Below are 27,820 nucleotides of genomic sequence, written 5' to 3'. Positions count from 1 at the left end.
ATAGCAAGATTTCAGCCAAGATCTCAGACAGAGGAAGCACAATCAAATTAACAAAGTGTCAAATGAATCTGTCTGTAATGCCGGAGAAATGTTAGGAGATAAGTGGGGTCATTGGATCTTTTCAGTGTACTAGGTTTATTTTTGTAATGACAACATGCTTTTTCTGATCCGGATGATGACACGATAATCACCATAGACAACAAACACAATCAGTTGACTTCCATACTATTTATTTTTCTACTATAGACTGTTTGATTACCATCAGTCTTCAAAATATCTTCTTTTATATTTAACATAAGAAAGCAACTCCTACAGGTTTGGAATGACATGAGGGTAAATGATGACAGAATTTTTATTTTTGGGTGAAATATCCCTTAAATATCCCTTAAACACATAAGCAAGCATTTTCCATAGTACTATAACTGCTGCAATGTCAGTCAATAATGACATAATAACTGCACAGGATGATATAAAATCATGTGCTGCATGTTTTATTGATTAATCTAAAGCATTTGATTCTGTGAATCATGATCTTTTGTTGCAATAAATGTGCAACTTAAATGTGTAAATTTTAGTGATATAGTGTTGAAGTGGTTCTCTGATTATTTTACTGGAAGGACTCAATCGATAGATGTCCATAGATTATTACGTTTCAGCTCCTTTAATAGGGAAGACAGGTGTTCCTCAAGGATCAGTTTTGGGACCAATTTTATTCTCTATTTATATAAATCAAACTTGGTAAAGAAGCTGAGCCAGCAAATGCACATTTTTATGCAGATGATACTATTATCTACACTATGGCTCCATCTTTAAAAGTGGCAATGGACTCTCTACAGAATGCTTTTAATCCATTTCAGACTTCATTTGGTAACTTCAAATTAGTGTTAAATGCTAAAAAAACTGATTGATCAAATTGATTTTTTGATTCAAACTTTAAATGGTACACAGATTGAAAGGGCTGCATCTTACAAATATCTTGGTATCTAGCTCGTTGATAAACTGACTTATAGTTCTAATGTCGATAGTCTTTTAAAGAAATTGAGACCAGGTTTTTTATTTTTGTTTAAAAAAATGTTTTGTTGCTCAAAAAAAAAAAATGTTTAGTAGAAAGCACTCTTCCATCAGTACTGGAGAATGGTGATATAATTTATATGCATGCACCTCATGCACCTCAAAATTGGATGTAGTTTATCAATGCTTTACGATTTATTACTGGTACAAGTGTCCGTACACATCAATGTAATTTATATGACATAAAAAATGGACTTCATTGCGCTAAAGAAGAAAAAAACTGACATTAATTTTTATTTGAAAAGCTTTATTGCGTAAATTACCACAGTATATATCTAGTTTGTTAAAATATTGCACAAATATTTATAATACCAGATCAACAGATAAATTCTTACTTAAAGGGTAAGTTCACCCCAAAACAAAAATTATGTCATTAATGAGTCATCCTCATGTCGTTCCAAACCCGTAAGACCTCCGTACATCTTTATATGAACTCATATTTTAGATTTAGTCAGAGAGCTTTCTGTCCCTTTCTGTTTCTATTTACAGTTAAACTACATACAGTTGTAATTATTATATTATCTTTTATTGTGTTGGACAACGGAGTTACTGGAATCACTGATTTATGATGAGCCTGTGACAGAGTGTTAGATGGACTCACCGTGGCGGGACTGAAGCGGAAACTGATGAGCAGAAGGATTTGAGCAACTAAGATTGCAAACGCCAAGTTTGCATGAATATGGTAACGCTGATTACGGATGGTGCTAACAGACCTTAATGGACAGAAAATAAAAAATATATACATTTGTAATAGTAATGGTGCAGAAACATTAAATGCTTTTTAAAGCAAGTTATTGTATTTAATAAATGAAATTGATAAGTTTAGCCATTTGACATATTTAAATAATAGATTCAAATCATTCATGTTCTCAGAGCATTGTGGGATACTTACGACAGGACAGCAAAGGTGACCAGTGTAATTGCCAGGCAGAAAATAGAGACAGAGCAGCCGATGTAGCTAATGGTGGACAGCGCCACTTGGTGGGCCTTTGAGAGCTGAAGTGGAGACAAACATGACAGCACAGGCAATGAGATGATGAAAATGGCCTAGCTGGTCAAGTGTACAGCACTGAAGAGGGTTAAATGAGTTGAAAACCCCAGACATTACTACAAATAAGAAACACTGAATACCATAGCAACAATCCACTGATTGTGAAGTCAAAGGTTAGCTATGACCAGCTGTACTGGGATTGATGTGCGCATAATATGAAATGACTTGACAATCTCAAGATCATTTCATCAGAACAAACCTGCACGAGTCTGACAATCAATTCTTGGAACAAGTTTATATATATATATATATATATATATATATATATATATATATATATGTATATATATATATATATATATATATAGAGAGAGAGAGAGAGAGAGAGAGAGAGAGAGAGAGAGAGCACTGACTAATCACAGACATGGTAGACCGTTGGTTGAGAAAACAGTAACAGCTCCAGGCTTGCTTTACATATAAAAATAAAAATAAAAATATATCTCTACATTCAGTCCCAATACACATTAATGGGTCAGTAGTAATATATGTATTTAAAGAAATGTAATACTTTCATTTAGTAATCACCATTTCACTCATTATCAGCAACTATTTTCAACATTGATAATAAGAAATGTTTCTTGAGCAGCAAAATCTGCATATTCGAATGATTTCTGAAAGATCATGAGACACCGAAGACTAGAGTTATGAAATTTTTCAATAATTGCAATAGAAATTACAATAGAATAGTTCTTTTAAATTGTCAGATTTCTCTAAACTATTGTTTTTACTGTATTTCGATCAAAGAAATGCAGGCTTGATGAGCAGAAGAGACTTCCTTCTAAAACATTGAAAAATCAAACAAAAAACATCACTGCTAAAACTGAAATAAATTCAGCTAAAATCGAAAATTCATTTATCGCATTTATCATAGCTTACGATAATGTCTCTATCATTACATATTTCTACAGCTGATCATCTTTCATTAACCACCTCAAAACATTGTGGAGCCTCATTTGCTGAAATCATGATTTGATACGTGCTAGATAGCATGCTACACCTCAGAAGCATCTGTTGGTGAAGAGTGAACACATTTATTCCTGAACATCCGTCAGGATATAGTGCTGTATTGTTACAGCTCCTCTGACCCAGTGCCAGTAAAATTGCTACTCAGTGTTGCGTCGACACGCCGGACCAATCGGTAGTTGTTTTCCCCATAATTCTATTTCCGTGCGTGGGTTCGATTGTACATTAACTCCGCTTCCTGCCTTGTGATTATCGTGGGCCCAGAATATCGAGGATCTGCAGAGCGGTGGAGAAAGCACGATCTCCTCCAGGCTTGAAGTATTGAGGTGAGCCACTAATTGAGGCCCCGGCAGAGGCGGGCATTAGCATCAAAGCTCCAGAGGAGATGATTACATGACTGAGCGAAGACAGATTTTCTCAACTAACACATGCAGATGATCGACGCAGAAGAGCCAAGCTGCACCTGGGTGCATCGGTTTGGCTCGTGCACGAATCTTGAAATGGCAATCTGCCTTCGTGTGAAGCAATATGTCTCTCATCTTCACAAACGTGCCCCTACTTAGCGAGTAGTTGTTGCTGACAGGGTCTTTAGCCTGAGTTAAATTCACTCTTCAGCTTTCTTTAAATAAGTCAACGGGACAAGGGTTACCAAAATATCAAGCTGTGCCTGTCGTTCAGTATTTCAGGCAGATGTCATTTACAAGCTTTCTCTGACAAATGAGTGGCCCAAACCCAGGCCACAGTCCTCGAGCCACACAGCCACACTGTGACTCAAGACGCTAGAAACAATCCAGCACGTCACCCTTGGAGAAGTGTCTTAACTACATCCAAACTGTCTTCTCACTTAAGCCCCGCTGCTGATTTACTGAGAGTCTCGGCCAATCAAAACCTCAAGCCCTGCATGCTGCTGGCTCGCTGAAGACGAGAAACACAGTTAGCATCGCATTCATCGCAGCGCCTTGGTGTTTCAAGAGATCCCTGCTGGGAAATGTCCTACATGCTCAATCAAGGAATCTTGAGAAATTCCACTAATGGCAGGGTTCGCTGCCAATTTTGTATTATATGTCTATATTTCAGGACAGTTTACATAAGCTTCACTAGTCAGACTGAATAAGTAAATGAGTAGTTTAGTTATTAGAATAATGTTGCAATATGGGGCTGTAAAATTATATCATTCATCACATGAGAAAAAAACAGCAAACATGGAACATTTTTTTTGTAATATTTTTTGAGCATTTCATTTATAGGTTAAACTTACACTACTGTCCAAGAGTGGGGGGTGATTTTTTAAGCAATGAATTTATATATTTTAATTCAACAATGATGCATTAAAATTGATGAAAAGTGACTAATAATAACTAATAATTCAAAGAAACTATGCTCTTTTGGCACAAAAGGTGAAAATGCCAAGATGTCTGGGTGTGCATATACCTCTGTAAAGCAGGATTCAGTTCTCCTATTTGCATCAAAATAATAAATAACATCAGTGAGGAAATTGCATGCAATTCATTTTAAAGAGGTCATTCAAACAGAATGCATTCTTGCATTCATAACAGATAGATGAAGCCTGATAAAATGCAGAAAACCACAGAGGTCTAAAGATGTGTGTTTTTTTTATGCTGAATGCTTGTTTTACTTGAAACGGAATCTTAAAATGAGGCTCTCATGGTGAAACTTTGAATAATCAGCACTGATGAAAGAGACTAAGCTGTAAAATGTGTTTGCAAAAAGGAAAGTATACACACATCCGTTTAAAACTTTGGGGTCTGTAAGATTTTTAAATAGATATTTTTCAGGATTCTAAGGATTTATAGAAAATCTAAAAGGACAGCACTGAATTGGAAAAGCAACATAAATGACTGTCACAACAATCAATTTAATTCTCCATGGAGCATGTAGACATAACTGTTTAACCCCCCCCCCCCCCCACACACACAGAATGAGCTGTAAAGTTCTTGAATTATTTGAATTAACTTAATATTTTGCCAAAGCAAGCATTACAAATGGTAATTCATTTATAGCACAACATAAACCTGGAGTGCCTCACCTCCATGGGGACCACTTGCATTAGGATGGCGAAGTTTGTCAGATGGTTACACAAGCAAATAGAGAAGGACAGGTTTCCATCAGCTCTCACACAGCCCTCGTTGGACCACACACCCTCTTTGGAGCTGAAACACACACATACATAAAGGTTTAATCGAGCATTACAGTTGCTGGAGTTGTTGAATGTTTATACTGAAACCATACACATTCACCCCCTCGCCCAGCGGTAATGAAATTACCAGCAAGTTATTAATCAAATCTAAACGAAATCAAAACTAACGCAAGATCCCATTAATCTCAGTGAGAGCAAATATTCCAGCGTCATCATTCCATTATAGACAGTCATTTATTAAATGCCCCATGGGAGAAAGAGTGGACAGATAGAGAAGACAAGAGAGGAAAGGCTCTCACTCCAAATCAAACATGCTCTATTTCAAATTATTCACATTTTTTCAAATGATCCTAAAAATTGGCCTCGTTTATTGCCTTTAAGTGATTTTTCGGGCATACCTATTATAGTATAAAATTGCTTTTTATTAAAAACAGACTTTCATCATTTCCAAATTATATTTTTGAATGATGAATTGGAGGAAAGTTACATGACTGCAAATTCCATTCTTTAAATGGTCAAATTGAAAATGTTTAAATTGCTGGAAATCCCAATGTAGATGTATAACCATTACCGATTTATTGGTTGTATAAGACACACACTAATATATTAAAGCACTTCCTGACAAGCTTTAACAGTAAATGTGACATGAGGCAATAAAAATGACAGATGGAGAGAGATAGATGTGCGAGAGAGAATATACAGGAAGGAGTGCATAAATATTCGTGAAGAGTGTCATTGAGGTTGAAAGTTGGGACTCAAAGAGAAATATAAAAGACCATAAAAAAGTGAAATATGTCTTTAAAATATCTAAAAATGTATTATATATAAAAAAAACCTAACAAAAATTGGTTAATTGGAAAGACTTTTATATTAAAGTACTGTTAAAACTCATTAAAATGCATTGCATTTTTTGAGTGTTTTTTGGAAGTAACAATATGAAAAAAAGACCTGTTTTTAATTTGCAGTAAAAAGAAAAAGAATAAAAGAGACATTCTCTGAAGTCGCCATCACATATTTGTGCAAGATGTTTGGAATATTAACATCATATCGAGTAAGAAAAAAACATAAAAGCACCAAAACAGCATCCCATAATGCCTGTCACTCAATGAATGGGCAATATTACATTTTTGGCTATATAAATATAAATCAACATTCGTGTCCATAAATACATATTTGAATCTGTGTAACCCACCTGTAGTCCAGGAAGGCACAGTACAGGAATACTTTATTACTTTGGTTTAAGGCCTGGAGCTGCTGTTCTTTACTCTGAAAGACAGGGAACAACACAGTAAACACCACAGCACTATATATATTTCGTAAGTACAGTCCGTCTCAGACTGCTGCAGTATCAGTGGTGCAATACTGCTTAATATATCAATAGATGAAATTTCAAAACATTCACACAGTCTTGTCAAATAAATATATACACTCAGAAACAAGAACGCTTTTCATTTCTTTTCATTAATCAGACTCTCAAAAACATCCAAGACTGGATGAATGACTATATCAGGATGGAGTAAAGAACAGACCCAATATTCCAGACAGGAATGGAAACGAGTTGGTAAAGTAGATGAAGGATACTCGGAAACAGCTCGGAAACTTCCTCTAGGACATCATCCAGAGAGAATCAGGAGAACAACACAACCCTGAACATTTAAAATGTGAACCAGTTGTGGCTGCGTTTGACAGCAGATAGAAATAAAGATACAGTATAATTATTAATGTGGTGAGTGTTGAGTAACACTCAGGATGACAAGTTAAATGATAACGCGACACTTTCTGATGAAGAAACTATTATAGTTTTAAGTAACAATTTGAATTTGATTTTATTTGTATATTTTGTGATTTTTATCTGAATTTGAGTTTAGTTTTTAATTTTGTGCTGTCGTCATATTAGTTATTGCGTTTATTTAAAAAATATGTGTGTATATAGTTTTTCAGTTTAAATTTTACTTATTCTAGTATATTAAGTTGTTGTTATAGTTGAAGTTTTGAAATATTTTACATTAAGTTAATGTTCATTATGGCTTTTATTTTAAGTTTAGTTTTAAATATAATAACCCTGACAATAGGACTCTTAACAGCCACAATAAGAAATTATTTGGTCAGAATAAACATAGTTTGTGGCATTTTCCAAATGTCTATGAATTTGAACTGAACATGATTATTAATTTAAGAAGGTGATTTAACTAATAATATAATCTAATAATATACTATTGTTGTTGTGTTATTATGGTGATTATCAGTATATTTTATACAGGACACCATCACCACATATCATTGTTTAAAACATTTTCCACTATTTTTCAGGTTTGTCTGCATAGCCGCAAGTAGAGATATATTTATAATACCAATTAATTTGCAATTTTGGAGTAAGAATGGTTTCTACACCAATTTTTGTGGGGCAGTTTTGTGTCAGAGTGTAATATTCCTAGCCTGGTAATACCAAACTCTGCTACCTCGCTTTGCTTCGTAGACAGAGTCTGGAAGGGCATAAACGACAAGCTATTTCTTTCTCTTGTCTGAAGTTTAACCGATAAGCCAATCACATAACGTTTGGTTATGACGTGTGTTATGCACCGGCTCAGCTCCCTCGAACTTCCACTGTAAACACAGGAATGCTGCGAAAACTAAACCATCGATCGAAATACCGGATTGAACATGTTTACAATCACAATTATTGCCTTGCTGGACTTTGGCCTCTCCAGTTTCTCGCTAACGATGGGTAACAGTTGATAAATGTAACTTTTCCCAAAACCTGTCGAGACTCAGGAGTAGGGCCACAACTTCACCTCCATTCAAAATGTAAAACAAACACTCTTCTTGTTTGGGATTCAGTTGGCAAATGCCAGGAATATTCTCCACAACAGAGTGAATAGCATCCCGTGTCTCTGTGTCCATTTTCAATTTCCCAAACTTAAACTACATTCCTAAATTTGGTGCTTAGCGTTTATGTCACAGCTTTCAGCCCGCCCTCTGTTCGTTGATTGGGCGGCTGTTTTGGAGCCAAAGGAAATCTGGGAGATAGTTCGATATCTCAGACTGAGTACACAAGCGAACTGAAATTGAGCGGAAGTACGAAGTCTGACGTAGTCAGGCTACAATATTCCACAAGACAAAGACAAAAGTGTGAGCAGATGGAAAGTTTGAGTCATACTGACAGGGACAAGACAGTCCGTGTGATGAGCAGAGAAGAGCGGTGGGTGCGGTTCTCCTCTGCGCTCCCCAAAGTTTCTCACTTTCACCCGCTTACGCTTCTCTTTCGAGTCTATTGCCATCCCACTCTCTCTCTCCAGGCCAAAATCTCATTACTAAAAAAAACAGGTCATTTTTACAGCTCCATCAGCAAGTCTCTTTCTCTCACTCCAGTCAAATGAACACAGATGATGTTGGCTTGGTGTTTGTGGCTCCCCCCTGCCCCGCAGCGCTCGGCACTTGCCAGAGAAGTGTGAAAGCACTCCAACACTTTATTAACAACAAAGGACTTGCAAAAGAGCACGCGGTATTGGAGGAGCTCCCTTTCTAACTTATCTAAATACAGAAAGAACAAAATCACACTTAAAATACCTGCAAAAACACGTAGGCTATTAAGTATAGTTTAAAAAAAAAAGAGAAATGAACCACAAGCTTGTACAGTACAGGTTTGGAAGGAGTCTTCAAACTTTGATAGCAATTGAGAACTGTGCATGTAAAACGTAGGGGTTAAACATAGGCTAGATGTTAAGTAACCTTCAATTTTGGGGAGTGGTTGAGGTATTTAACAGCTGCTATGACATCATTCTCACCAGCCTATCAGATGGCAGCAGGTGGAGTAATCACACATCAGGTCAATTCAGAGAGCCTGAGTGACGTGTTCAAAGCAGAAAACACTTATCCCTGTCATGTTGATGGAATCGTTTACACGGTCAACATTGTCAACTGGTGTGTCAGTTTCACTCCTGATTGGATGATGTTTAATTCTATGGGTATGCAAGCCTCTGTACTGTCGCTCAGAGAAATGTGGAGAATGACAATAATGTGAATGTGGATCAACATTCTTGATGAAACTGATGGTTTTGGACAATAAATGGAGGATTATAAGGCATGTAAGCTGGGTTGAGCCCTGTATATTTGATTTAATATGGTTAACATTTTTCTAAATCACCAAAAGTCACAATAATGGAGTAAAATAGTTTCCGATCTAGCCCGCCTCTCATCTCTCTTGTCAAAATATGAGACTTCTTCCACCAGAATGTGCCAGAAGTTAATAGAAAACAACCTCACAGCTTTGCTCTATTTGGGTCTTTTTCAAAGTTCCCCTGAAAGCTTCATGTGGGTGCCAAACTTCCTCACACTTCTGAGTGATCTCTCCATCCGCGTCACTATTTGTTAGGGACCGTTTGAGGGTGGGAGGTACACAGATGTGCTGGCTGTAACATCACAACATGGCAAAGGCTTAGCTCATGAATATTTTTTAAAACATGCACATATAATTTAACATAAATATATAATTAATACCCCTACCATTAACGCTACATTTTAAATTAAGGGTTGGGAAGATTTTTTTTTTTTATGCATTTATTTGATAAAAAAATACAGTAAAAACTGTAAGACTGTGAAATACTATTATTTTAAATAACTATTATTTAGATTTTAAAATGTAATTTATTCCTGTGGTAAAACGCTGAAATTTCAGCAACTGCTCAAATGCTAGAATGATTTCTGCTCAAGGAATATTTATTGCTATAAATGTGGAAAACAGAACAACAAAATGTTGCTGCTAAATATTTTAGCAAATATAGAATTTTCATTTATTTCAAATTAGAAATATTGTGAAACATTTTAAATGTTTTTACTGTCACTTTTAACTAATTTAATGCATCGTCCCTGAATAAAAGTATTATTTTCTTCTTTAAATCGTGTTGATCGCAAATTTTGACTGGTGGTGTATAATAACCAATAATATTCTCAGGAATATTCTAGCAGTTCATAGTATAATATGATATTCAAATACTTAGTTTAAACAAAAAAATAGTTTAAACAACAGCACATTAAATGTTTTTATTTTTTAAATAAAGACAAGTTCTCATTGCACTGTGACTTCAGTAGTCTTGCTGACCTATTCATGCACTCAAATACACTTAATTATTGAATTTGATTGGATTAATTTGACTTCTTTCCTATATCTGCCACTTTCGTAACATTTGGGTTTGTACAATTTATAACTTTACCTTAAAAAGGCCATAGCAGTGGGTACCTGAAGGGCTAACAGTGTGATAGAGAAGTGGGAGTATTGTGTCTATACTTTTGGGACAGTACCCTTGATGCCTGACTTTTATGACTAACCCACTGACTAACTGAAGGAAAAACTGAGCTCTAGCAGTACAATAAAGTCTATATTTCATTTATGCAACACAAGAACAAGCCTACAGAATTTCCCAAGTGTTAAAAGAGCAGTTAAATAGCAGTCTGTTCCCTCAAAAAGAGCAGCCAAAAAGCTGTTCAAATGTCTCATATGCTATATTACAATTCTTCCCGATCAATAAGATTTGTATTAGTTAAATAAAGTAAATTAGGTAAATACTCAGGTTTGGCTTGACATTGTTTGATGGATTGTGCTTTTAAATATTTCTTATTCACATAATGTTTCTCTTTTTTTCCTCAAACACATACGCAAAAGCACATGTTGGGAATAGCCTGCTAAACATCTCCTCACACATTCTCTCTGATTGAGACCAAACCCTGTTACACACCATATGAAACATGCTGCCGTTGGTTTCTTGGGGTATGCTGGTTAATGGCACTGCACTTGGGCATATTTAAAGAACTGCTCAATCTAAATAAAGCCTAGGCTGGGCTAAATTTAAAATCCCAGAGGAGCCTAGTCCAAGCTTAACACAGAAGATAAATGGTAAAATGTAAATGTAGGTTTTCGGTGTCTCTCCCTTTCTATTCACAGGCTCTGTAATTACATACATCTATGGGCAGGCTGGGCTGTAATTAAGAGCAGCTGCTTCTGTAGACAAAGAGTAATGTACTTGCAAAGTCACTGAAAATGTAGAGACCTGTTCCATCAGAAACTTGGAAGTGAGACAGGAACAGGAAATATGGCAAGCCAGACCCGAACCAGTGTTACCCAAGTAGGCATGGATCACTGTGTAGGAGTGCTTGCTACAGTAACTACAAACTTTAATCTGATTCTCACAAAATCACAATCAGGCCCATGCCACACGGCTAAATTTAGCTTCAATATATGCTATTGTGATCACTTTATACTTGGCTATTCTTGATCATGGCCTATGATAAACCATGTGAAAAGTTCCTGCCCAAAAACAGTGACATAAACATAGATAAAACAATTCCATTGAAGAAAATAGTGTTATTTTAACCTATCTATGCCACTTTTTAATAATTTCCCCTTTGTTTTGACACAAAATGTTTAACCATAATGGATCTGGGTCATTTAAAAAGTAAAAAACTGGAGATTTTAAATAACAGGTCTTGTTTTTTGTCAGCTATTAATGAGAATCGGAATCACTTTAAGAGACAACGCATTTCAAAAGTTAATAGTGCATGTGCATCTTTTTAAATAATCCATTCGATGAAGACTCGGCTGACGTTGGCAAGACTAAGGCTGTATAACATCAGCTCTGCGCGGTGAGAGGAGAAACCCAGAGAGGGGTCAGCCAGTTTCCTCCGGATCTCTGGAAAAAGCTAGGAAATGGTTGTAGCCTCCGTGGAACACTAAAACCTGGATCCAGACAAGGCTACATATGCACAGGAACGTGCTCAGGTGATCGTATGGGGACAATTTTAAAAGCTTAGTGGTATTTCTATCATAATATCGAAGAAACACAAGCTCGCTAGCTTCAAGATTTAACTATTAGAGGAACAAGGCAAGGCAGAACTAATAGTTTAAAAGCAAAATTTGCAGGCATTTTAGAGTACAAGAGTGGCAAAGGGAAAGAAAGACAGAGATATGGAGGGGGAAAAAAGGGGGAGGCCACACAATCCGGAGCCGTTGGCTACAACAGGATCGCTTGAGCCAGACCATCTGCTATAGATTATATTGATTCATCTGAGAAAGCATAAGGAGGGAGGGGAAGTAAAGACAGAGGGGGACGCCAGGCCAACTCAAAGACACATTCAAAGAAAGACAGGAGAAGAACGAGTGACTGACTGAGCGAGTGTTTAAACAAATGAGTGGGTGAGCAATCAGTGATTGAGTAAGTAGGTGAATGAAGATGAGACTGAATGAATCAGCGAGTGAACGAGTGAATCAATGAGTGAACGAAAGAGTGATTTCAGTGTCCACAGCTTGTTAGTGTGCTATTAATGAAGTCATTTGATTTGACCTGTTAGTGATGTCTTTTAATTATTTAATGTTCAAATAAATCTGTTATGAAATGAGTTATGAGAGGCACTGTGTAAATGAATATATTTCAACAAACAATTTTTATAATTTAGAAGTTAATAAAAAAACTGCATTATGTGCAATTTACATGTTTGCATACTTGTAGCTCAAAAGAAGTGAATTAATTAAATTTAAAAGGGCCATATGATGCTGTTTCATTTTTTCCTTTCTCTTTGGAGTGCTACAAGCTCTTGGAGCATAAAGAAGATCAGTAAAGTTGAAAAGACTAAAGTCTCAAATCCAAAGAGATATTCTTTATAAAAGTAAAAGGGATAGTTCACCCAAAAATGAAAATCCTGTCATCATTTACTCACCCTCATGTCGTTCCAAACCTGTATGAGTTGCTTGCTTATGTTGAACATTGAATAAGTTATTTTGAAGATTGTTGGTATTCACCTGAAAGAGGAAAGTCATATACACATAGGATAGTTTGAGGGTGAGTAAATAATGGGGTAAACTTCATTTTTGGGTGAACTATCCCTTTAAGCATTTAATCAGCAAATTAGAATGATTTCTGAAGGATCATGTGACACTAAAGACTGGAGTGATGGTGACTGAAAATTCAGCTTTCCATCGCAGGTATAAATTACATTTAAAAGTATTTTAAAATAGAAAAAAGTAATTTTAAATTCTAATAATATTTCACAATAATACTAGCCTAATCACCCCTAGCCTAAATAGTCTCTTATTTTTTTAAACAGGGAAATTAGTTTGACAATATTGCTCAGAAACTTGCAAAACTTTAAATCCAACATAAAAAAAAAAAAAATTGTGCTATAATATTTTTCCCACTGAATGAATCGAATAATGAATGAGGAATCAATGAGTGGGTTAGTGAATGAGTGACTGAATGAAAAAGTGAATTTGAGGGAATGTGCAAGTAACTGAACATGTAAAGGATTGAAGTAAGTGAATGAGTGGCTGAGTGACTCAGAAGAGTCTTTAAGCTAGTACTGAAAATTGTGTGAGCGAGGGAGAGTGTAAGCTGGCGCTTGAGTTAGTGAGTTCAGACAGGAACCGGGTGTGAGAGTAATAAAAATTGTCTGGCGGGGGCAACTGTTCATTATTATACCTTTAAAAACCCCATTATTGATTATTTTACAAGTTGTAATGCCACTAGGGCTGCTGTGTGAATCTGTGATTATATCTGAACCACAGCGGAAATGCTTTCTGGTCAAAAACTTACTGCTTGTGGTTCAGTAATTCATCCATAAATATCTTCACTGGACACAAAACCACATTCACATGAACACAGCACAATGGATGATTACATTAATAATGTCCAGGCTACTTCATATACACATCGAATTTAGATGTTTGTTGTATTAAAATGAATAAACAGCCTCTATTAATGTCTTTGGTTATTGTAAACACACGTGCAAGTACATGCTCACACACATTGAGACACACACACACACACAATCGCACTCAGTATGCGTAGCAGTATGCTCTGTTTTGTGTCTGCTCCGCTAAAGCTTTATTAGGTTGTAAAGGCCGAGAGAGCTTGTCAGAAATCTTTTTTTTAATCCTCTTGATTTCGACACTGAGCATCGCCAGCAATCCTCATGAAATCACTCTTTCCATTTGCTCACCTCGTGTCAGTGAGAGACCAGACAGGTGAGGAGTGGAGAGCAGAAGAAAAGGAGAAAAGCGATTGCTGCTTTAGGTTTCTGGATTGTTGCTTAGATTGCAGTCTTTGTAGTTTAGGGATGGGTCAGGATGTTTAACTAGCCATCCAACAACTGCTTAGCTGTAATATTTTAGTGGCAGTGCTTTGAAGGGTAAAACCCCTGACTAGTTTAATGACTAGTTGATTTTGAAAATATACAGCTTTGCAAATCTCCAGTGTATTTCAAAGGGAACGAACCAACACAAATCTCGCTCTGATCACAGGGCGAATTTACCGTGAGAAGCGGCGACAACCTGTTGTTAACTGTAGTTGAATCAATCTACCTAGCAACACATTGGCTAAAACACAACACAGAGACCATTATTTTAAACAGTCTTATCACTGTACTCCATCACAGACACAGTGACAGATTATTGATCTGGGGATTCAGCTCACACACATTACTCAGGAAACACTGGCCTGACACTAATGGCTCTGTTCTGGACAGTCCCACACACAGACAGCCAGTGCGCCAGGATTAATTAGACAATCACTCACACTATGGCCAAAGGACATTAAAAAATGTCTGAATAATGTGTAGCATGGACGTGCAAAATTTAAACAAAAAATAACTTTTTGGCCACCAATATTCAGCAGAAAAAGTTTTGAAACAAGTGGAAGGTTAGTAATTAAATTTTTTTGAGTAAACTATCCCTTTTAGCATGCTTCTGGATTTATTCTTTTAGCGGGCTCCTTTTATTCCGCATAACAGTCTTTTGTACACTGACACATTTCCACAAACAAACATCATCAAAATAAAACCTCTCTCACAAAACCATAAAAAGCCAGCAAAACAAACTGTAGTCTCTTTAGTTACATGCATGCCAGCATGGTTTTGATTTGGAAAGCTCTAAAAATGCTTTAAAAAGAACAATGACAAAATGTAATATTTATTATTATATATTTATTTTCTTGTTTATTTAATGAAACAAGTCTTTGTTTAGGAGGGTTATGACAATGCAAAGATTGAGCAGATGTTATATAATGGTCAAGAGCATAGTGAGCTGTCAAATGTGGGTTAGCTGATGAATAACGTGTGTAACATGGTGCGTGAAATCCAATGCTATGGTGAACTCCTTGCTTTTTTTAATGGCAAATACTCTCCAACAACATGCTGTATTGGTTAACTTGTCTACATGCCATCTGTATCCATTTTTGATGGGTTTCCCATGGAAATTTGGCAGACAGATGCATCCTCAACTGAGTCTTAGCATCTGCGCACACACGCCAAATAAGCTCCTTGTTAAACCAAATCATCTTTCCCTTCTCAAAAGACCTCAAGGCTTATGGCTCCATCATTCAGAACCACTTTTCTTTTGGCGCAACGCTCTTGATGTCTCAGAGCTGAAAAAAAAAAAGTGCGAGGGATGATGCAAGCTGAAATGGATTTCCATGGTTAGCCCTGGCAGATCTGAACTCTGGGGTTCTTGTGTAACACAGCTCACCGAAAGACATAACCACAAACACAGCAGCAAAAAAAAGTAAGTAAGAAAAAAAGTGGTCTTTGAAAGTTTTCCTCCAACTAATTAGAAATATTTCTGTTCCGTTTAAGAAATATAAAGGGATGATTCTGGTTAGACTGTAGGTTTAGAAGAAATCTATGTATCAATCAAACCTCAATGTTCAGAATACACAGTCACAAATAGTCTGAAATGTGTGTGGATACATTAGAAATCTGATCATTCTCTCTATACATGCATGACAATGTTTTAAACGACCACTTGCCGCGGAAACACAAGATACCATATGAAAGCTTAAAAATGACTCTCTAGCAACTGAAAAAATCTGGTTCTAATATATGGTGACAGAAATGACTGTAAAAAGTTCTATTTTTAGTCAAAAACGACTTTTCTTCATTTTTATTGTGAATGTCTTCTCTCCTTGGAATTGTACTTTCTGTAACTGGCTTGATGCCGAATCTGCCAGGCTGGATCTGGTCATTAATATGAATTTATGTTAATTACATTGGGTCTACCTGATTTGCTGAAAGCCAGATGTTGGCTGATGAATGTGAGTGCGTTTGATCGGCTCATTTCTAAATGAAACGGTTGGTTGAATTTTTTTGCTTAACCATTTTTTTTCATCTTATTCAAGCAAAAAAAAAAAAAAAAAAAAAAAAAGAAAGAAAAAAAAAAAAAATATATATATATATATATATATATATGATCTTCCAAACATACCAAATAACTGTTATACACAAAAATGCACACAAGCACCCACACTCCTGATTGAATGCCGATATCAACAAAATGAGGCGAGAATTGATGTTCTCCTACCAGCTGATGTGTGAGGACGATCCGGATGAGCGGCTCAGTGGACAGGTTGAGTGACAGGGCAGGAGAGGGTTCCACCTTCAGGGAAATAAGATGACTGGCCATCTGGATCTTATGATCTTTGAAATCCACTGCCTCATTTATCCTGCAGAGACGGACAGTCAGTTATTGTCCACACTTTAACTACTCTACAAACCCTACATAATGAGCAAAAAAAAAAAATTGATGCTAATAACAACTATCTGCAAAGAACTAATATCTTACCAATAATAACACGTAATGGTAGCGTTAAGATAATAATAATCATATCTAGAGAGAACAACAGCAAGATTGTGGTTCTGTATTTATAGAACAGCTCATTAAACAAGAGGTAGTTAAATTTTCAGTTACATTGTCTGTTTTTTCTCTGCCAGTAAAAATAGTTCCAAACTAAGTCAGAGCAGAATTAGTCTCAGCCTCAGACGTCACACCCACGGACCTTTGCTGAATGTCCGATGCATATGGCACTAAAAAAATGGAAACGCTTCATCAGAATAATGTGTAGCATGGACGAAGTCATCATCTGATTGGTTGAATTATACAGGATTTTCAGGATACATTACAGCTTGAGGCCATTTGCACAATTTCAATCGTCATCCGGTAACCAACCCCCCACCCCCCAGGAGCTGATCCCATAGACTACCATTATAAAGGCCCAGATTAATATCTTTGGATCACAGTTTCATAGAGACCTGGAGGCGGGAACCCTCGTATCTATGCAAATCACATGGGTCATCTCTATATAGAAATCACATCCCTGGTATTTCTGCTGTTCCTAAAGCACCACTTCCTGTCGGGCCGTCTACGACTAAATGAAACAATGAGTTTTGAACAAATCAGATGAATGAATGATTCACTGACTCACTTATATAGACAATCTCTTGTCGCAATCCACTGGTGTAAGGATGTAACACATCACTGATGCACAAACTGGCAATCTACAATACTGTATATAACTGACAGCTCATATAACATTTGTATCAATTTTATTTTGGGTTCTCATGAATGTTTAGACATCAACAAGATTTTACCCTGCAGCAGCTCTCAGCTTTGTTGGCCAGTCTGGTTACAAAGAGTAACTGAACTTTTTGCACTAAAAAAAGAGGCTAGCTGAGTTCCAGAGCTGTGCTAAAAAAATTAAACCGCAAAAAAAAAAAAAAAAAAAAAAAAAAAAATGAGATGAGTTCTGATCATGGCTGTTGGAAAGATGGAAAGAGAGTGTTATCAGTCGACTTAATGGCTGGGAGTATCAGACGCAGAGGCCCAGATGAGAGAGAATCACAATGATAAAGACAAGCTCGCAAGAACACGATGTACAACAGGGAACACACACACACACACACACACACACTTTACCTTGTTTGTAGAGGGCTTATTTTTCTGTAGTAGTTGTGCATTTTGTGGTAGAAAAGTCCCACGATTGTGGTCTGAGCTGCAGGGGGAAACAAATACAAGTATTAACATTTGACCACACAGATGCGTGTGTGTGTTAAAGAATGTGTTGTGGTGCCGCTGAAATGCACAGAGAGGATAGACTCATTATCACAGACACTGCATGCACTCCTCTCACTACAGCTCTAATGGGAAAGATGTGTGTTGTTCACACACACACGCAAGAAGAGCACGATGAGGGACCACCACGTGTGTGAGAGAAGATATGTTACACTCTACTTCAAAACTTTTTCAGCCATTGAATAATAAATACATAAGGCCATTTCCCTTTGAGTTCAACTTCAATATTTGCATGAAAACACAATCATTATTATCCTAATTTGACAGAAGTATTTGTAGTATAAATAGCCTTGTGGACCGTTATGGTAATATCATTTAATCATTGTCAGACATTACATTAGATTGGCATTATGATTGAGATTAAAGTATTATTCACAGTATTACATTTAATTAAACTACCATTTGCCACAAGCTTTTTATGCAGAAGTTGAATACAGAAACCAGTTAGAGGCATTTAAATTAGTCTAGGCCAGTTATTAACAACAACCAGTTTAAATAAACCTGATCACAGTGGCAGATAAATAACGAAATCACCAGACACTCAAGAGTGCCTTTTATTTATTTATGTTTTGTAAATGTCTCGATTAACTGATGTCTAATAAAGCAATAAAATGATTCAGCAATTTGAGCAAGACAAAAATATGTTTAAATAAACATAATTAAACATTTATTTAATATCATTTTATGATGTGATTTCCCTTTTTTTTTTATTTCCATTAAGTTTTTGATCTAATATTGCGATTTTATTTCAACTAGTTCATCAGAAAAATATCAAAACATCTGGATAATCAACGAGAATTTTAATTACAATCTGCTTGTGAAAAAAAAGCAGCATAGTGATGCTTGTTTGCAGTTTTAGTTGAGAACTGATGCAACTTATTCCTGTTTTTACAGGTGTTTATGGACCGAACATGTAATAGCACTGTGCCCAAACTAACTCCTCTGAGACGAGCTCTGGGCCAATAACCTCACAAACCAATGGGCAAAATCTCTCTACCAATGTTTTTCTTAAGTCTAAAAGAAACTTGGCTCAGTGGAAATGCAGAGTGTTTCAATGCGCACCTTTTCTTGCAGTCTTTAACTGGTGTATAAAAGCTCTGCTAGATTCTGTTAATGAAGTCTACCATATGTCCGGCAGCACAGAAGCGGTTCAGTGGCACATGAATGCCAGTGCTAGCATTTATGTGCCATTTCTGATAATAGAGCAGAGCTCTAATAGATTATTAAAACCGTTTTTATAAAGAACGGCACCGGGCTCAGGTTCGGCACCATGCCAGAGGAGCTGAGGGGAGATGACCCCAAAACGGTGTCAAACAAACAAAACATTTAATGCCCTCATAATTACCACCACCACATGGGAAACACCGCAACCCTCATTCTTCAGCTATCGCTCGCAATTTATGCATAAAAATGTGCACACACTTTCTCTGGACTTCAGAGAGCAGCAGGATAAACTGCACTGTCCTCTTCAACCGTAAACAACAAATAAACAGACAACTAAAAAAATGTCCCTCGTCCTCCTCTTATGAAATCAATGTGTTCTTTCACCCCAGCTTGAGGTGTCCAAAAGAGATTAGAAGTGTGCGCGCACATTTTCTTATAAGCAGAATTTAAACTGGGTAGGAATGATTCAGAACAACAACATTCTATTCAAAAAAGAAAATTGATTGGCAGTTTGTTTTGCAGTCCATTCCATTTCATATTTCTATGCTCCAGTCCAGGTTTTGTTTGTTCCGTTATGCACATTAGGGATAAATTGCGGTTAAGCGAGTGGAAAAACATTAAAGTTTGCTACTTTATGCTTGATTAATCCCATTAGTCAGTAGCGGATGGCATAGGTGACATAGACAGGCACTGTTCTTAGGACAACCTGCACTCTGCTCAGATCAAATCACTAAATCAAATCAAATCAAATCAAATCAAATGTGCCTACTCCAGTAATAAACATTTATTAACATAAAGCTGCAGGATCAGGATATGGATCAACACCAGTGTTTAGGGTTTGTGCATACTCACACTGCATTGTGAGGGCCTCTCCTGGTACTGAGATGTAACTCTTCCCTTGTGTGGGGAACCTGTAGCTTTGCAGATTGTAGTTCTGAGGGATCTTCATCAGAGAGTAATCTAGACACATTCGAAAAAATACAGTCAACACTGTTTACTTCAACTGTATATGAGCTCTTTTGTTTGTAAGTTGTAATGTATTTGTATTACAGTTTACTGCACAGTTACTGTTCTTTTTACATGTCTTGAATAATTGTCTGATAAACTTTAAGCATTTTTTACTTGACTGAAAACAAATACCTGAAAGCTACATTGCATTGTTTTTATCAAAAATGACACCAAAGACATTTATAATATTTATTATAATTTTTGTTTTAAATAAAGGAATCAAATCATCAAAACATCCTGAAATAATGTATCATGGTTTCTACAAAAATATTAAGAATGACAACAACAATGACAAACGCAGCCTTGGTGAATATAAAAGAACAGAGTTACTTAAAATAGAGGATCAACGGCATATTCACTTTTCTGGGGATATTTAATCTGGCACAGAAAAATGAAATGATCTGGTACACTAGTGGTACAGTATATGTTATTAAAAGATGGTTTTTGTGACAATGCTATTGCAGGGCGCCATCTGAATAATATTATGGGAAGTTCATAGGTTCATAGGAGATTCTCAAAGAGAGAGTCCTTCGCTCTTTTTTTATCATCTGTGATCTTGTGTTTATTTATACGTCATTCACTGACTGTGATGGTGAAGTTCAATAATAGCTCACAAGGTTTTCTCAAGGGACATCTGGTTCTCACACAGTATAATCATCAGGGCTGGGAAGGTTACTTTTAAAATGTATTTCACTACAGATTACAAAATACAAGCTTTAAAAAGTAATCAGTAATGTGTTTCATTCCCACTGCGCAATGTGACGTCGGAGTGACGTCTTTTTCATGTAATTTTTAGACGTCCAAATTCGGTCCACTGAAGGGGTTGTTTTGTAATAGCAGGCGACGTCTTTTTTCGACATCTTCCGCACGTCTAATGTTGACGTCTGTGGGACCTCAGTGTAAGGGTTATTTATAGTCCAAATGTGGTACAGTAGTTTGTGGACGTCGTTTCAACATCAAATGTAGACTTATTTTGAACGTCGTTTTTATAACTGTGGTCCCATGTTTCCAGAGGGTAGAGGACATGTTTTCTGTGCAAGTTCATTTTCCTGTAGCTTGTTTGGCTCAAATTCTACTTTTCGTGTTTTCTTTGCATTTTATTTTTAACAACATCATTTTTCCACAGAAGTTCTATGAACAACAAAAAAATTTGTCATTTAAATCTTAAATCAATCGATTGAAATTTGATTTGAGATTTGAATACAATGAATGGGATTCCGTGCTGTTTCATGCTGCATTCCAAGCTTCAAAACAAAACCAGACACACCAAACCAGTTGCGTAGCCAAAATTGTATTTGTATATTAAAAATTGTATATTATGTCGCAATATTGTAAACATTTGGTTCAAACCAGGAAGGCGAACCAATGGATATCACACAAGCAATGTACAAACTTTGCACAATAATTATGCGGTGAATCTCTTAATCTCAGTCGATTCACTAGAAAGTGAAAATAAAAACTTACGCCGCTTTCGGCATCTGACACTGCATGAAATAAAGCTTTTTGTTTTTATTTTCATTATGATTGCAGTGTTCATTTTAATTACAGGCCTATAATCAATAAACCTGTTTTGAAAGACGTTTTAAAAAACATTTTCAATAAGGAGTAAGCTAGCCACAATCTTTACCTTGCAGCGACAATTTTGCGGTGATGCATTATAAAATTATTGTGGGGCAAAACAATTGTAATATTAATTTAAGAATAAAAGTAACTTAATAATATGAATAGGCCTAATAATCAGAAGAATGTAACAGGCCTACATTAATTGAAAATGGCAAATTAGATATAACTAAAGTGTTTAAAATAATTGTATTCATAAATGTCATGTTTGTGTTTTCATTTTGTTTTAATTTTTTTTATTATTATTATTTTTCAATTCATTATTCAAATGGTCTTCAAATAAGGAAACAGGTGCAATTAATTGCTGGCGTCAGTCACAAAATGTATATAAGCTTATACTACATTTACATTTAGTCATTTAGCAGAAGCTTTTATCCAAAGCGACTTACAAATGAGGAAGCAATCAAAAACAACAAAAGAGCAATGATATAAGTGCTATAAAAAGTCCCAGTTAGCTTAAACACAGTACACGTAGCAAGGGCTTTTAAATAATATAATAAATAAAAAAGAAAACAGATAGAATAGAAAAAGTATAGCAAGCTAGTTAGATTTTTTTTAAATAATAGAATTAGAATAGTGAGTGCTAAAGTTAGAGGTTAAAGTTTTTTTTTTTTTTTTTACAGAATTATGTATTGCTGCTGTTTTTCTAACATTTTCTAGCACACAGCTGCAAATTACAGTCCAACTGAATGAATCAGTGTTAACATAGTGGTAGAGTTACTCTCAAGAGACACTGCACTTATTCACAAAATATTTTTTTTTTTGCATCTGCTTTAAAGACTTACTGGTTAATTAAATGTTTCATTTGTGTGCTTTTCTGACGTGCGGTTTTTCTGAGCACACTCAAAGCGCGGCACGAAAACTGTGCCCGATTACTGAACTAAGTTATGTTTTGTGCTAATACTGTCAAACACACAAGGTTTATGTACAGACTGTCGGATATGTCAGATATGTCTACAATGAAAGTAAACAACTAAAAGAAACAGATGCATGTCTGTATATCAGATGCGTGCAGGTCTTAAAGGGACAGTACGCTACATGCTGCAGTGTGCATTAAAGTAATAGTTCACCCCAAAATGTAACTTCTGTCATTGTTTATTCACTCACATATTGTCCCAAACCTATATTAACTTTGCTGAACACAAAATAAGATATTTTGAAGAATCTGCGTAACCAAACAGTTGCTGGTCCACATTGACTTTGATATTAGGAAAGAAAATAGTATGGATGTCACTGTGGACCAGCAACTGTTTGGTTTTCCACCTTCTTCAAAATAGCATTTATGTTTGGCAGAAGAAGGAAACTTATTCAGGTTTAAAACAAGTTTTGAGTGAGTACATGAAGGTATACAAAATAAAACACTCTTTTAATTTGTGGGTGAATTATTCCTTAAATGTTAATACAACACTAAACACACAGAGAAAAATCAGTCAATACTCTTGACTGAAAAAACTTTAATACAGTTGCTTTAATAGGAATCCATAGAGTTTTATTTTAATATTAACTGGTTGTTATTGTTCAATATTTAACAACCACAGTTCGCTTAGTGCTTTCGTCAAACAAAATAAATGATTATTTTAAAAGATTGACTCAAAAGAATCATCTGTTCACGAATCGGATCATGAACTGGCATTATCAAGCCAAAGATGATCTATTCCTGAACATTTCAAATGAATAAAGACTTCAAGTTCATCTGTAAAGCACATAAAGCATATTGTTTGACTTATAAACTTTTATTTCATGCACGATTCATATGGATGTGTTAACTGAATACAAAGTGTGAATTGTAGGAGAATGTTTGTGTCGTGATGATGAGCATGTATGCACGCTGACTAGGAGTCGCTAAATGAACAAGCTGCAGCATGCAGTTTTTGTGTTTCAACAGAGAATCAGTTGTCGTATTGGTTAAAATCCTCAGACTTTACTTAAGTATCAAATTAAGAAATAACATTAAAATTAAAAGTAATCACTTTGGTAATCTAAAACACTTTTCAGATGTAACTGTAATCTGATTACCCCTTATTTAAAATGTAATTATAACAAAATACAGTTATTCATACTTTGTATTTTCAATACGTAATGCCATTACATGTATTCCGTAACTCCCCAGCCCTGATTATCATAGCAAAGGGAGGATGACTCGTGGAATCTCAGAGGGAGACTTATCATTTGGAATCTGCACAGAGCAGATCAAGAGATGTTATGGCCAATATCTAATTCATTTTTTTCCATGTTACGTTTTTTTTTTTTTTTTTAAGACAAGATAGACATGCACATTTGAATTTGATTGTTTCATTTGCAGCACTTCTGACTACTTCAAATCATTATGAACATAAATCCACTTGTTCCAACTGTTTCTCACATATGTTCTAACATTTATCAGGTCTTGGAATACATTTCAGTAAATTAACTTCTGAAAAAAAAAGGAAAAACAAAATTATTTAAAGAAAAAACTAAATATATATATATAAATGTAGCAAATGTAGCATTTCAACGCTCCTAAAAAATAAGAAAAAGTAACTAAAAATCTCAAAGTAAGGTAATTGTACACTGTGACACACACCCTGTATGCTGCATTCATGCATGTGTATTAGATATGTGTTCCCCTTTGAGCATACTTGGACATACTCCACATACTTCAAGCCAGTCATGAATGTAGAGGAAGGGGAGGAAGTGTGAATTTTTTAAGAACATATATTCTGGAAATGAAAGTTTGAAGAAGTGTTTTGGACTGTGTACTGACCTGCTACAGAGCTCTTGCCCCCTATGGCCAAAGGAGCCTCTGCGTCTGCGCTGGACCGAAGCTTGGAGACCATATGCACCATCACTTTATCCACGGTCTCCACCAGCCCACTGACCACTGGACTCCACTGTTTACCACGATAAAAGACAAGTCCAAAGTATATTACAAACCTGATCATTCTTTCAGCTACCAATACATGTGTAGTACCTTCAGCTCCATTTAACATATTCTTTCAGTTCTACATATATTCCCTCAAAGGAACCGCTGAAATGTGGAAAAAGTCTGCAGATTCATCTGGACCTACTTATGAATGAAAGGACTTCATATCTTTCCAAACATCAATCTATCCATTAAACGTACCTCATCATTTTCTCTCCAGTCGCTGGCAGTTATGACCTCATCCACACTTTTTAGTAGAGACTAAAACACATAGAGCAGAATGATGCATAGTTAAAAACGTGTGTGTGTGTGTTGTGTCTAAAAGAAACAGTTAAGATGCTTCTATTTTTATTTTTCTTCCCCACTGTGATTTACAAATCTGTTCACTGTTTCTCTATGATTTCCAAAACCCTCAATTGTCCTATCGTCACCTGTGTAAGATTGTTGGCTGTTTGCTGAGGTATAGTGTTGTTTGGAAAGTTAAATGATAGAGACTGAAGGAGGTCGAGTGTTTGTGTCTGCATGGGGTCCTGAAGTCTCTGAACGGCCTTTGTCAGGTATGTGGAGGCAGGTCGGGGGATCTCTGTGGTTCTCTGTAACACACATAAAAATATCCACTATATATTTGTCAACAGCACTCCATAAAATGACCCACAATCACATGTAATGGCTCTGTGTGGCTTGGTAATGGCATGTTCTTGTGGTTTCCCATAACTTAATACGATCATTACAACACGCATCAGAATCGCTGGCCCTTACAGTCCAGCTGAAATTATTGAATTAAATCTCAGTCTCACAGGATTTGTGAATGTCAATGCCAGTCTTACTTGAACTTTCCAAAGAAGTCTGAAGAACCTAATTGCTCTCTTTTTTTCTCCTCAATACCCTACAAGAGGCCATTACGGAAAATCGTCTCTTCTACTTGACCTCCTCACTCAATAACAGCCAGTGTTGTCATTTGTGTGGATGCTCAATCTCTGATTTCTTTCCATTTCCTCAGAGTCTGGGGGGAAACAATAGTTCCAAAAGAGCTGAATTTGTTTGTGTTTACAGCTCCGGCCTCCACCTCATTAGCTGCTGTGCTCTTGTACGTCTGCCAAGGGTGTGTGTGTCTATACGCACATGGATGTTCCCAGAGCAACGTCTGCATCGGCTTCATAACACCTAATCATCCAAGGGTGTGTGAAGTGTAGTCTGGGAAGCCCTGTTGTGTGTGTGTGTGTGTTTGTCTGTCTTTGTCCACTCCATTTAATTACTGCGCAGAGAAGAATCTGAGCAGACAGATTGAGAGCCTGTAAAAGGAGGTGTGTCAAACACTGCTGAGAGCCTTTAGAAGATATGTCAGTGTCTTGAATGGCCAACTTAATTTACTAGCATTCAAATGCTCTCGGTGACTGCTGCTCTCCATATGCTCACATTTACTTGATAAGCAATTATTTCAAGAAATGTCAGTAAGTTAAATAACTTCCTGTATCCCAGCTCAATATGCAGAAACAACTGTAAGGGGCTGTTCAGATAGAACGTGGTTTTAAACTCCACTCCCCTGTTTTTACTTTGTTTTTCTATGTAGAAATGTACTCGATGGACATCTTTGGCATCTCACACAATACATAATTCAACTTCAAGTTTAAGTTCAACTTTTAGAAAACATAGCCCAAGAATATTCACTGCCCTGTGTTACAAGTGAAAACTGGATGGATAGCTTCTAAGAAAAGTAGGAGGATTGCCTTGAGAAGTGTTTGTTTGAGCAGCTCAGCTAACTAAATTGTGTAAACCAATGGCATAAGTTTGAGGTGGGTCTAACTCTTTTTGCCTGACCAATGGCAGACTGGGTGATGGTCTGGGACAGGTTTATAATCATAACTGAAATAAAATACAATATAAACAAATTAAACTTATTTCAGCTAGCTGCCAAGGCAACATTACTAATTGTTGTTTAGTTTAAATTGAAGTAAAACTAACTAAACTTAATACACACATAGCTATACAGTATATATATATATATATATATATATATATATATATATATATATATATATAAAATAAAAGGAAAAAAAAACACAACAAAATTACCAAAAAAAATAATATATATATATGTATGTATGTATATGTATGTGTGTATATATATGTATATGTATGTGTATATATATATATATATATATATATATATATATATATATATATATATATATATATGTATGTGTATATATATATATATATATATATATATATATATATATATATATATATATATATATATAATTAATCTAATTCAAAATACTAGCAAAAACTATTATCAGTAATACTAAAATAACATTTACTCTGGAATTATTATTATTTTTTTTTTCATTTGACAGTGGTGACATATAAATAAATCCTTCGAGGTTTATGAAGTGTATTTCGGGGGATTTTTAGGGGGATTAGTTGTTATTTCGCTTAAATAAACTCATGAATCTTAAATTCCCCCCAAAAAACCAGACTTCACTGCAGTTAATCTAGCCAGGCTGGGATGGTTTCGATTAAGGCTGATGAGTGAGAAATCCTGCCTTGGTTGTTTCAGTAAACTTAATTAATCAAACTAACAGAAACCAAAGACAAATAGGTTTCGTAATGACATACTGGTGACTTCACCGCAAGCACTTATTTCGTACTTTCGCTGAGAGGAAAGAGAGACAGGTTGTTTGTTACCCTCATTACAGATGTGTTTGCATTTACATACATTAGTCAAAGTTTTTTATTATTATTCCAATGAGTGTGAAATCTTTTAGATAACCCTGGAATTTGGAGTAATATGCGATGAAGTTGTATTTCTGCTGTTATACAGTCCTAACTCACGGAAGCAGATTCGGAAAGTGCAACAGGTGACCTCAGGTCAGAACGATTTACCTTTAACTGAGTATCTGTTGCAGCAGTGACACTGACGGATGCTTCGGTTGGGAAGGTGGACATCACATTCTCACCTGTGGTGACAAAAATAACTGAAATGCTGTGCAAAGA

The 27,820-nt window shown here is 35.9% G+C and overlaps 1 protein-coding gene across 3 annotated transcripts in view; it reads right to left on the bottom strand.

Annotated features, from left to right (window-relative positions):
• The window catches only part of adgrd1 (adhesion G protein-coupled receptor D1), a 45,366-nt gene that overhangs the window by 7,843 nt on the left and 9,703 nt on the right, over positions 1-27,820 (bottom strand). For all 3 annotated transcript variants that reach the window (XM_026244746.1, XM_026244747.1, XM_026244749.1), the window contains 11 exons: positions 27,710-27,783; positions 25,255-25,416; positions 25,025-25,084; positions 24,665-24,791; positions 20,146-20,253; positions 17,974-18,049; positions 16,582-16,723; positions 6,436-6,509; positions 5,133-5,256; positions 1,964-2,067; positions 1,673-1,784 (listed from right to left, as the gene is read on the bottom strand). In XM_026244746.1, the coding sequence (XP_026100531.1) occupies positions 1,673-1,784; positions 1,964-2,067; positions 5,133-5,256; positions 6,436-6,509; positions 16,582-16,723; positions 17,974-18,049; positions 20,146-20,253; positions 24,665-24,791; positions 25,025-25,084; positions 25,255-25,416; positions 27,710-27,783 (1,163 nt within the window). The remainder of the gene's footprint in view (positions 1-1,672; positions 1,785-1,963; positions 2,068-5,132; positions 5,257-6,435; positions 6,510-16,581; positions 16,724-17,973; positions 18,050-20,145; positions 20,254-24,664; positions 24,792-25,024; positions 25,085-25,254; positions 25,417-27,709; positions 27,784-27,820) is intronic.

Source organism: Carassius auratus, unplaced genomic scaffold (assembly GCF_003368295.1).
Source record: "Carassius auratus strain Wakin unplaced genomic scaffold, ASM336829v1 scaf_tig00007301, whole genome shotgun sequence".
Lineage (NCBI taxonomy): Eukaryota > Metazoa > Chordata > Actinopteri > Cypriniformes > Cyprinidae > Carassius > Carassius auratus.
Note: the sequence above shows the minus strand (reverse complement) of the source record. Positions and strands in the feature narration are given on the sequence as shown.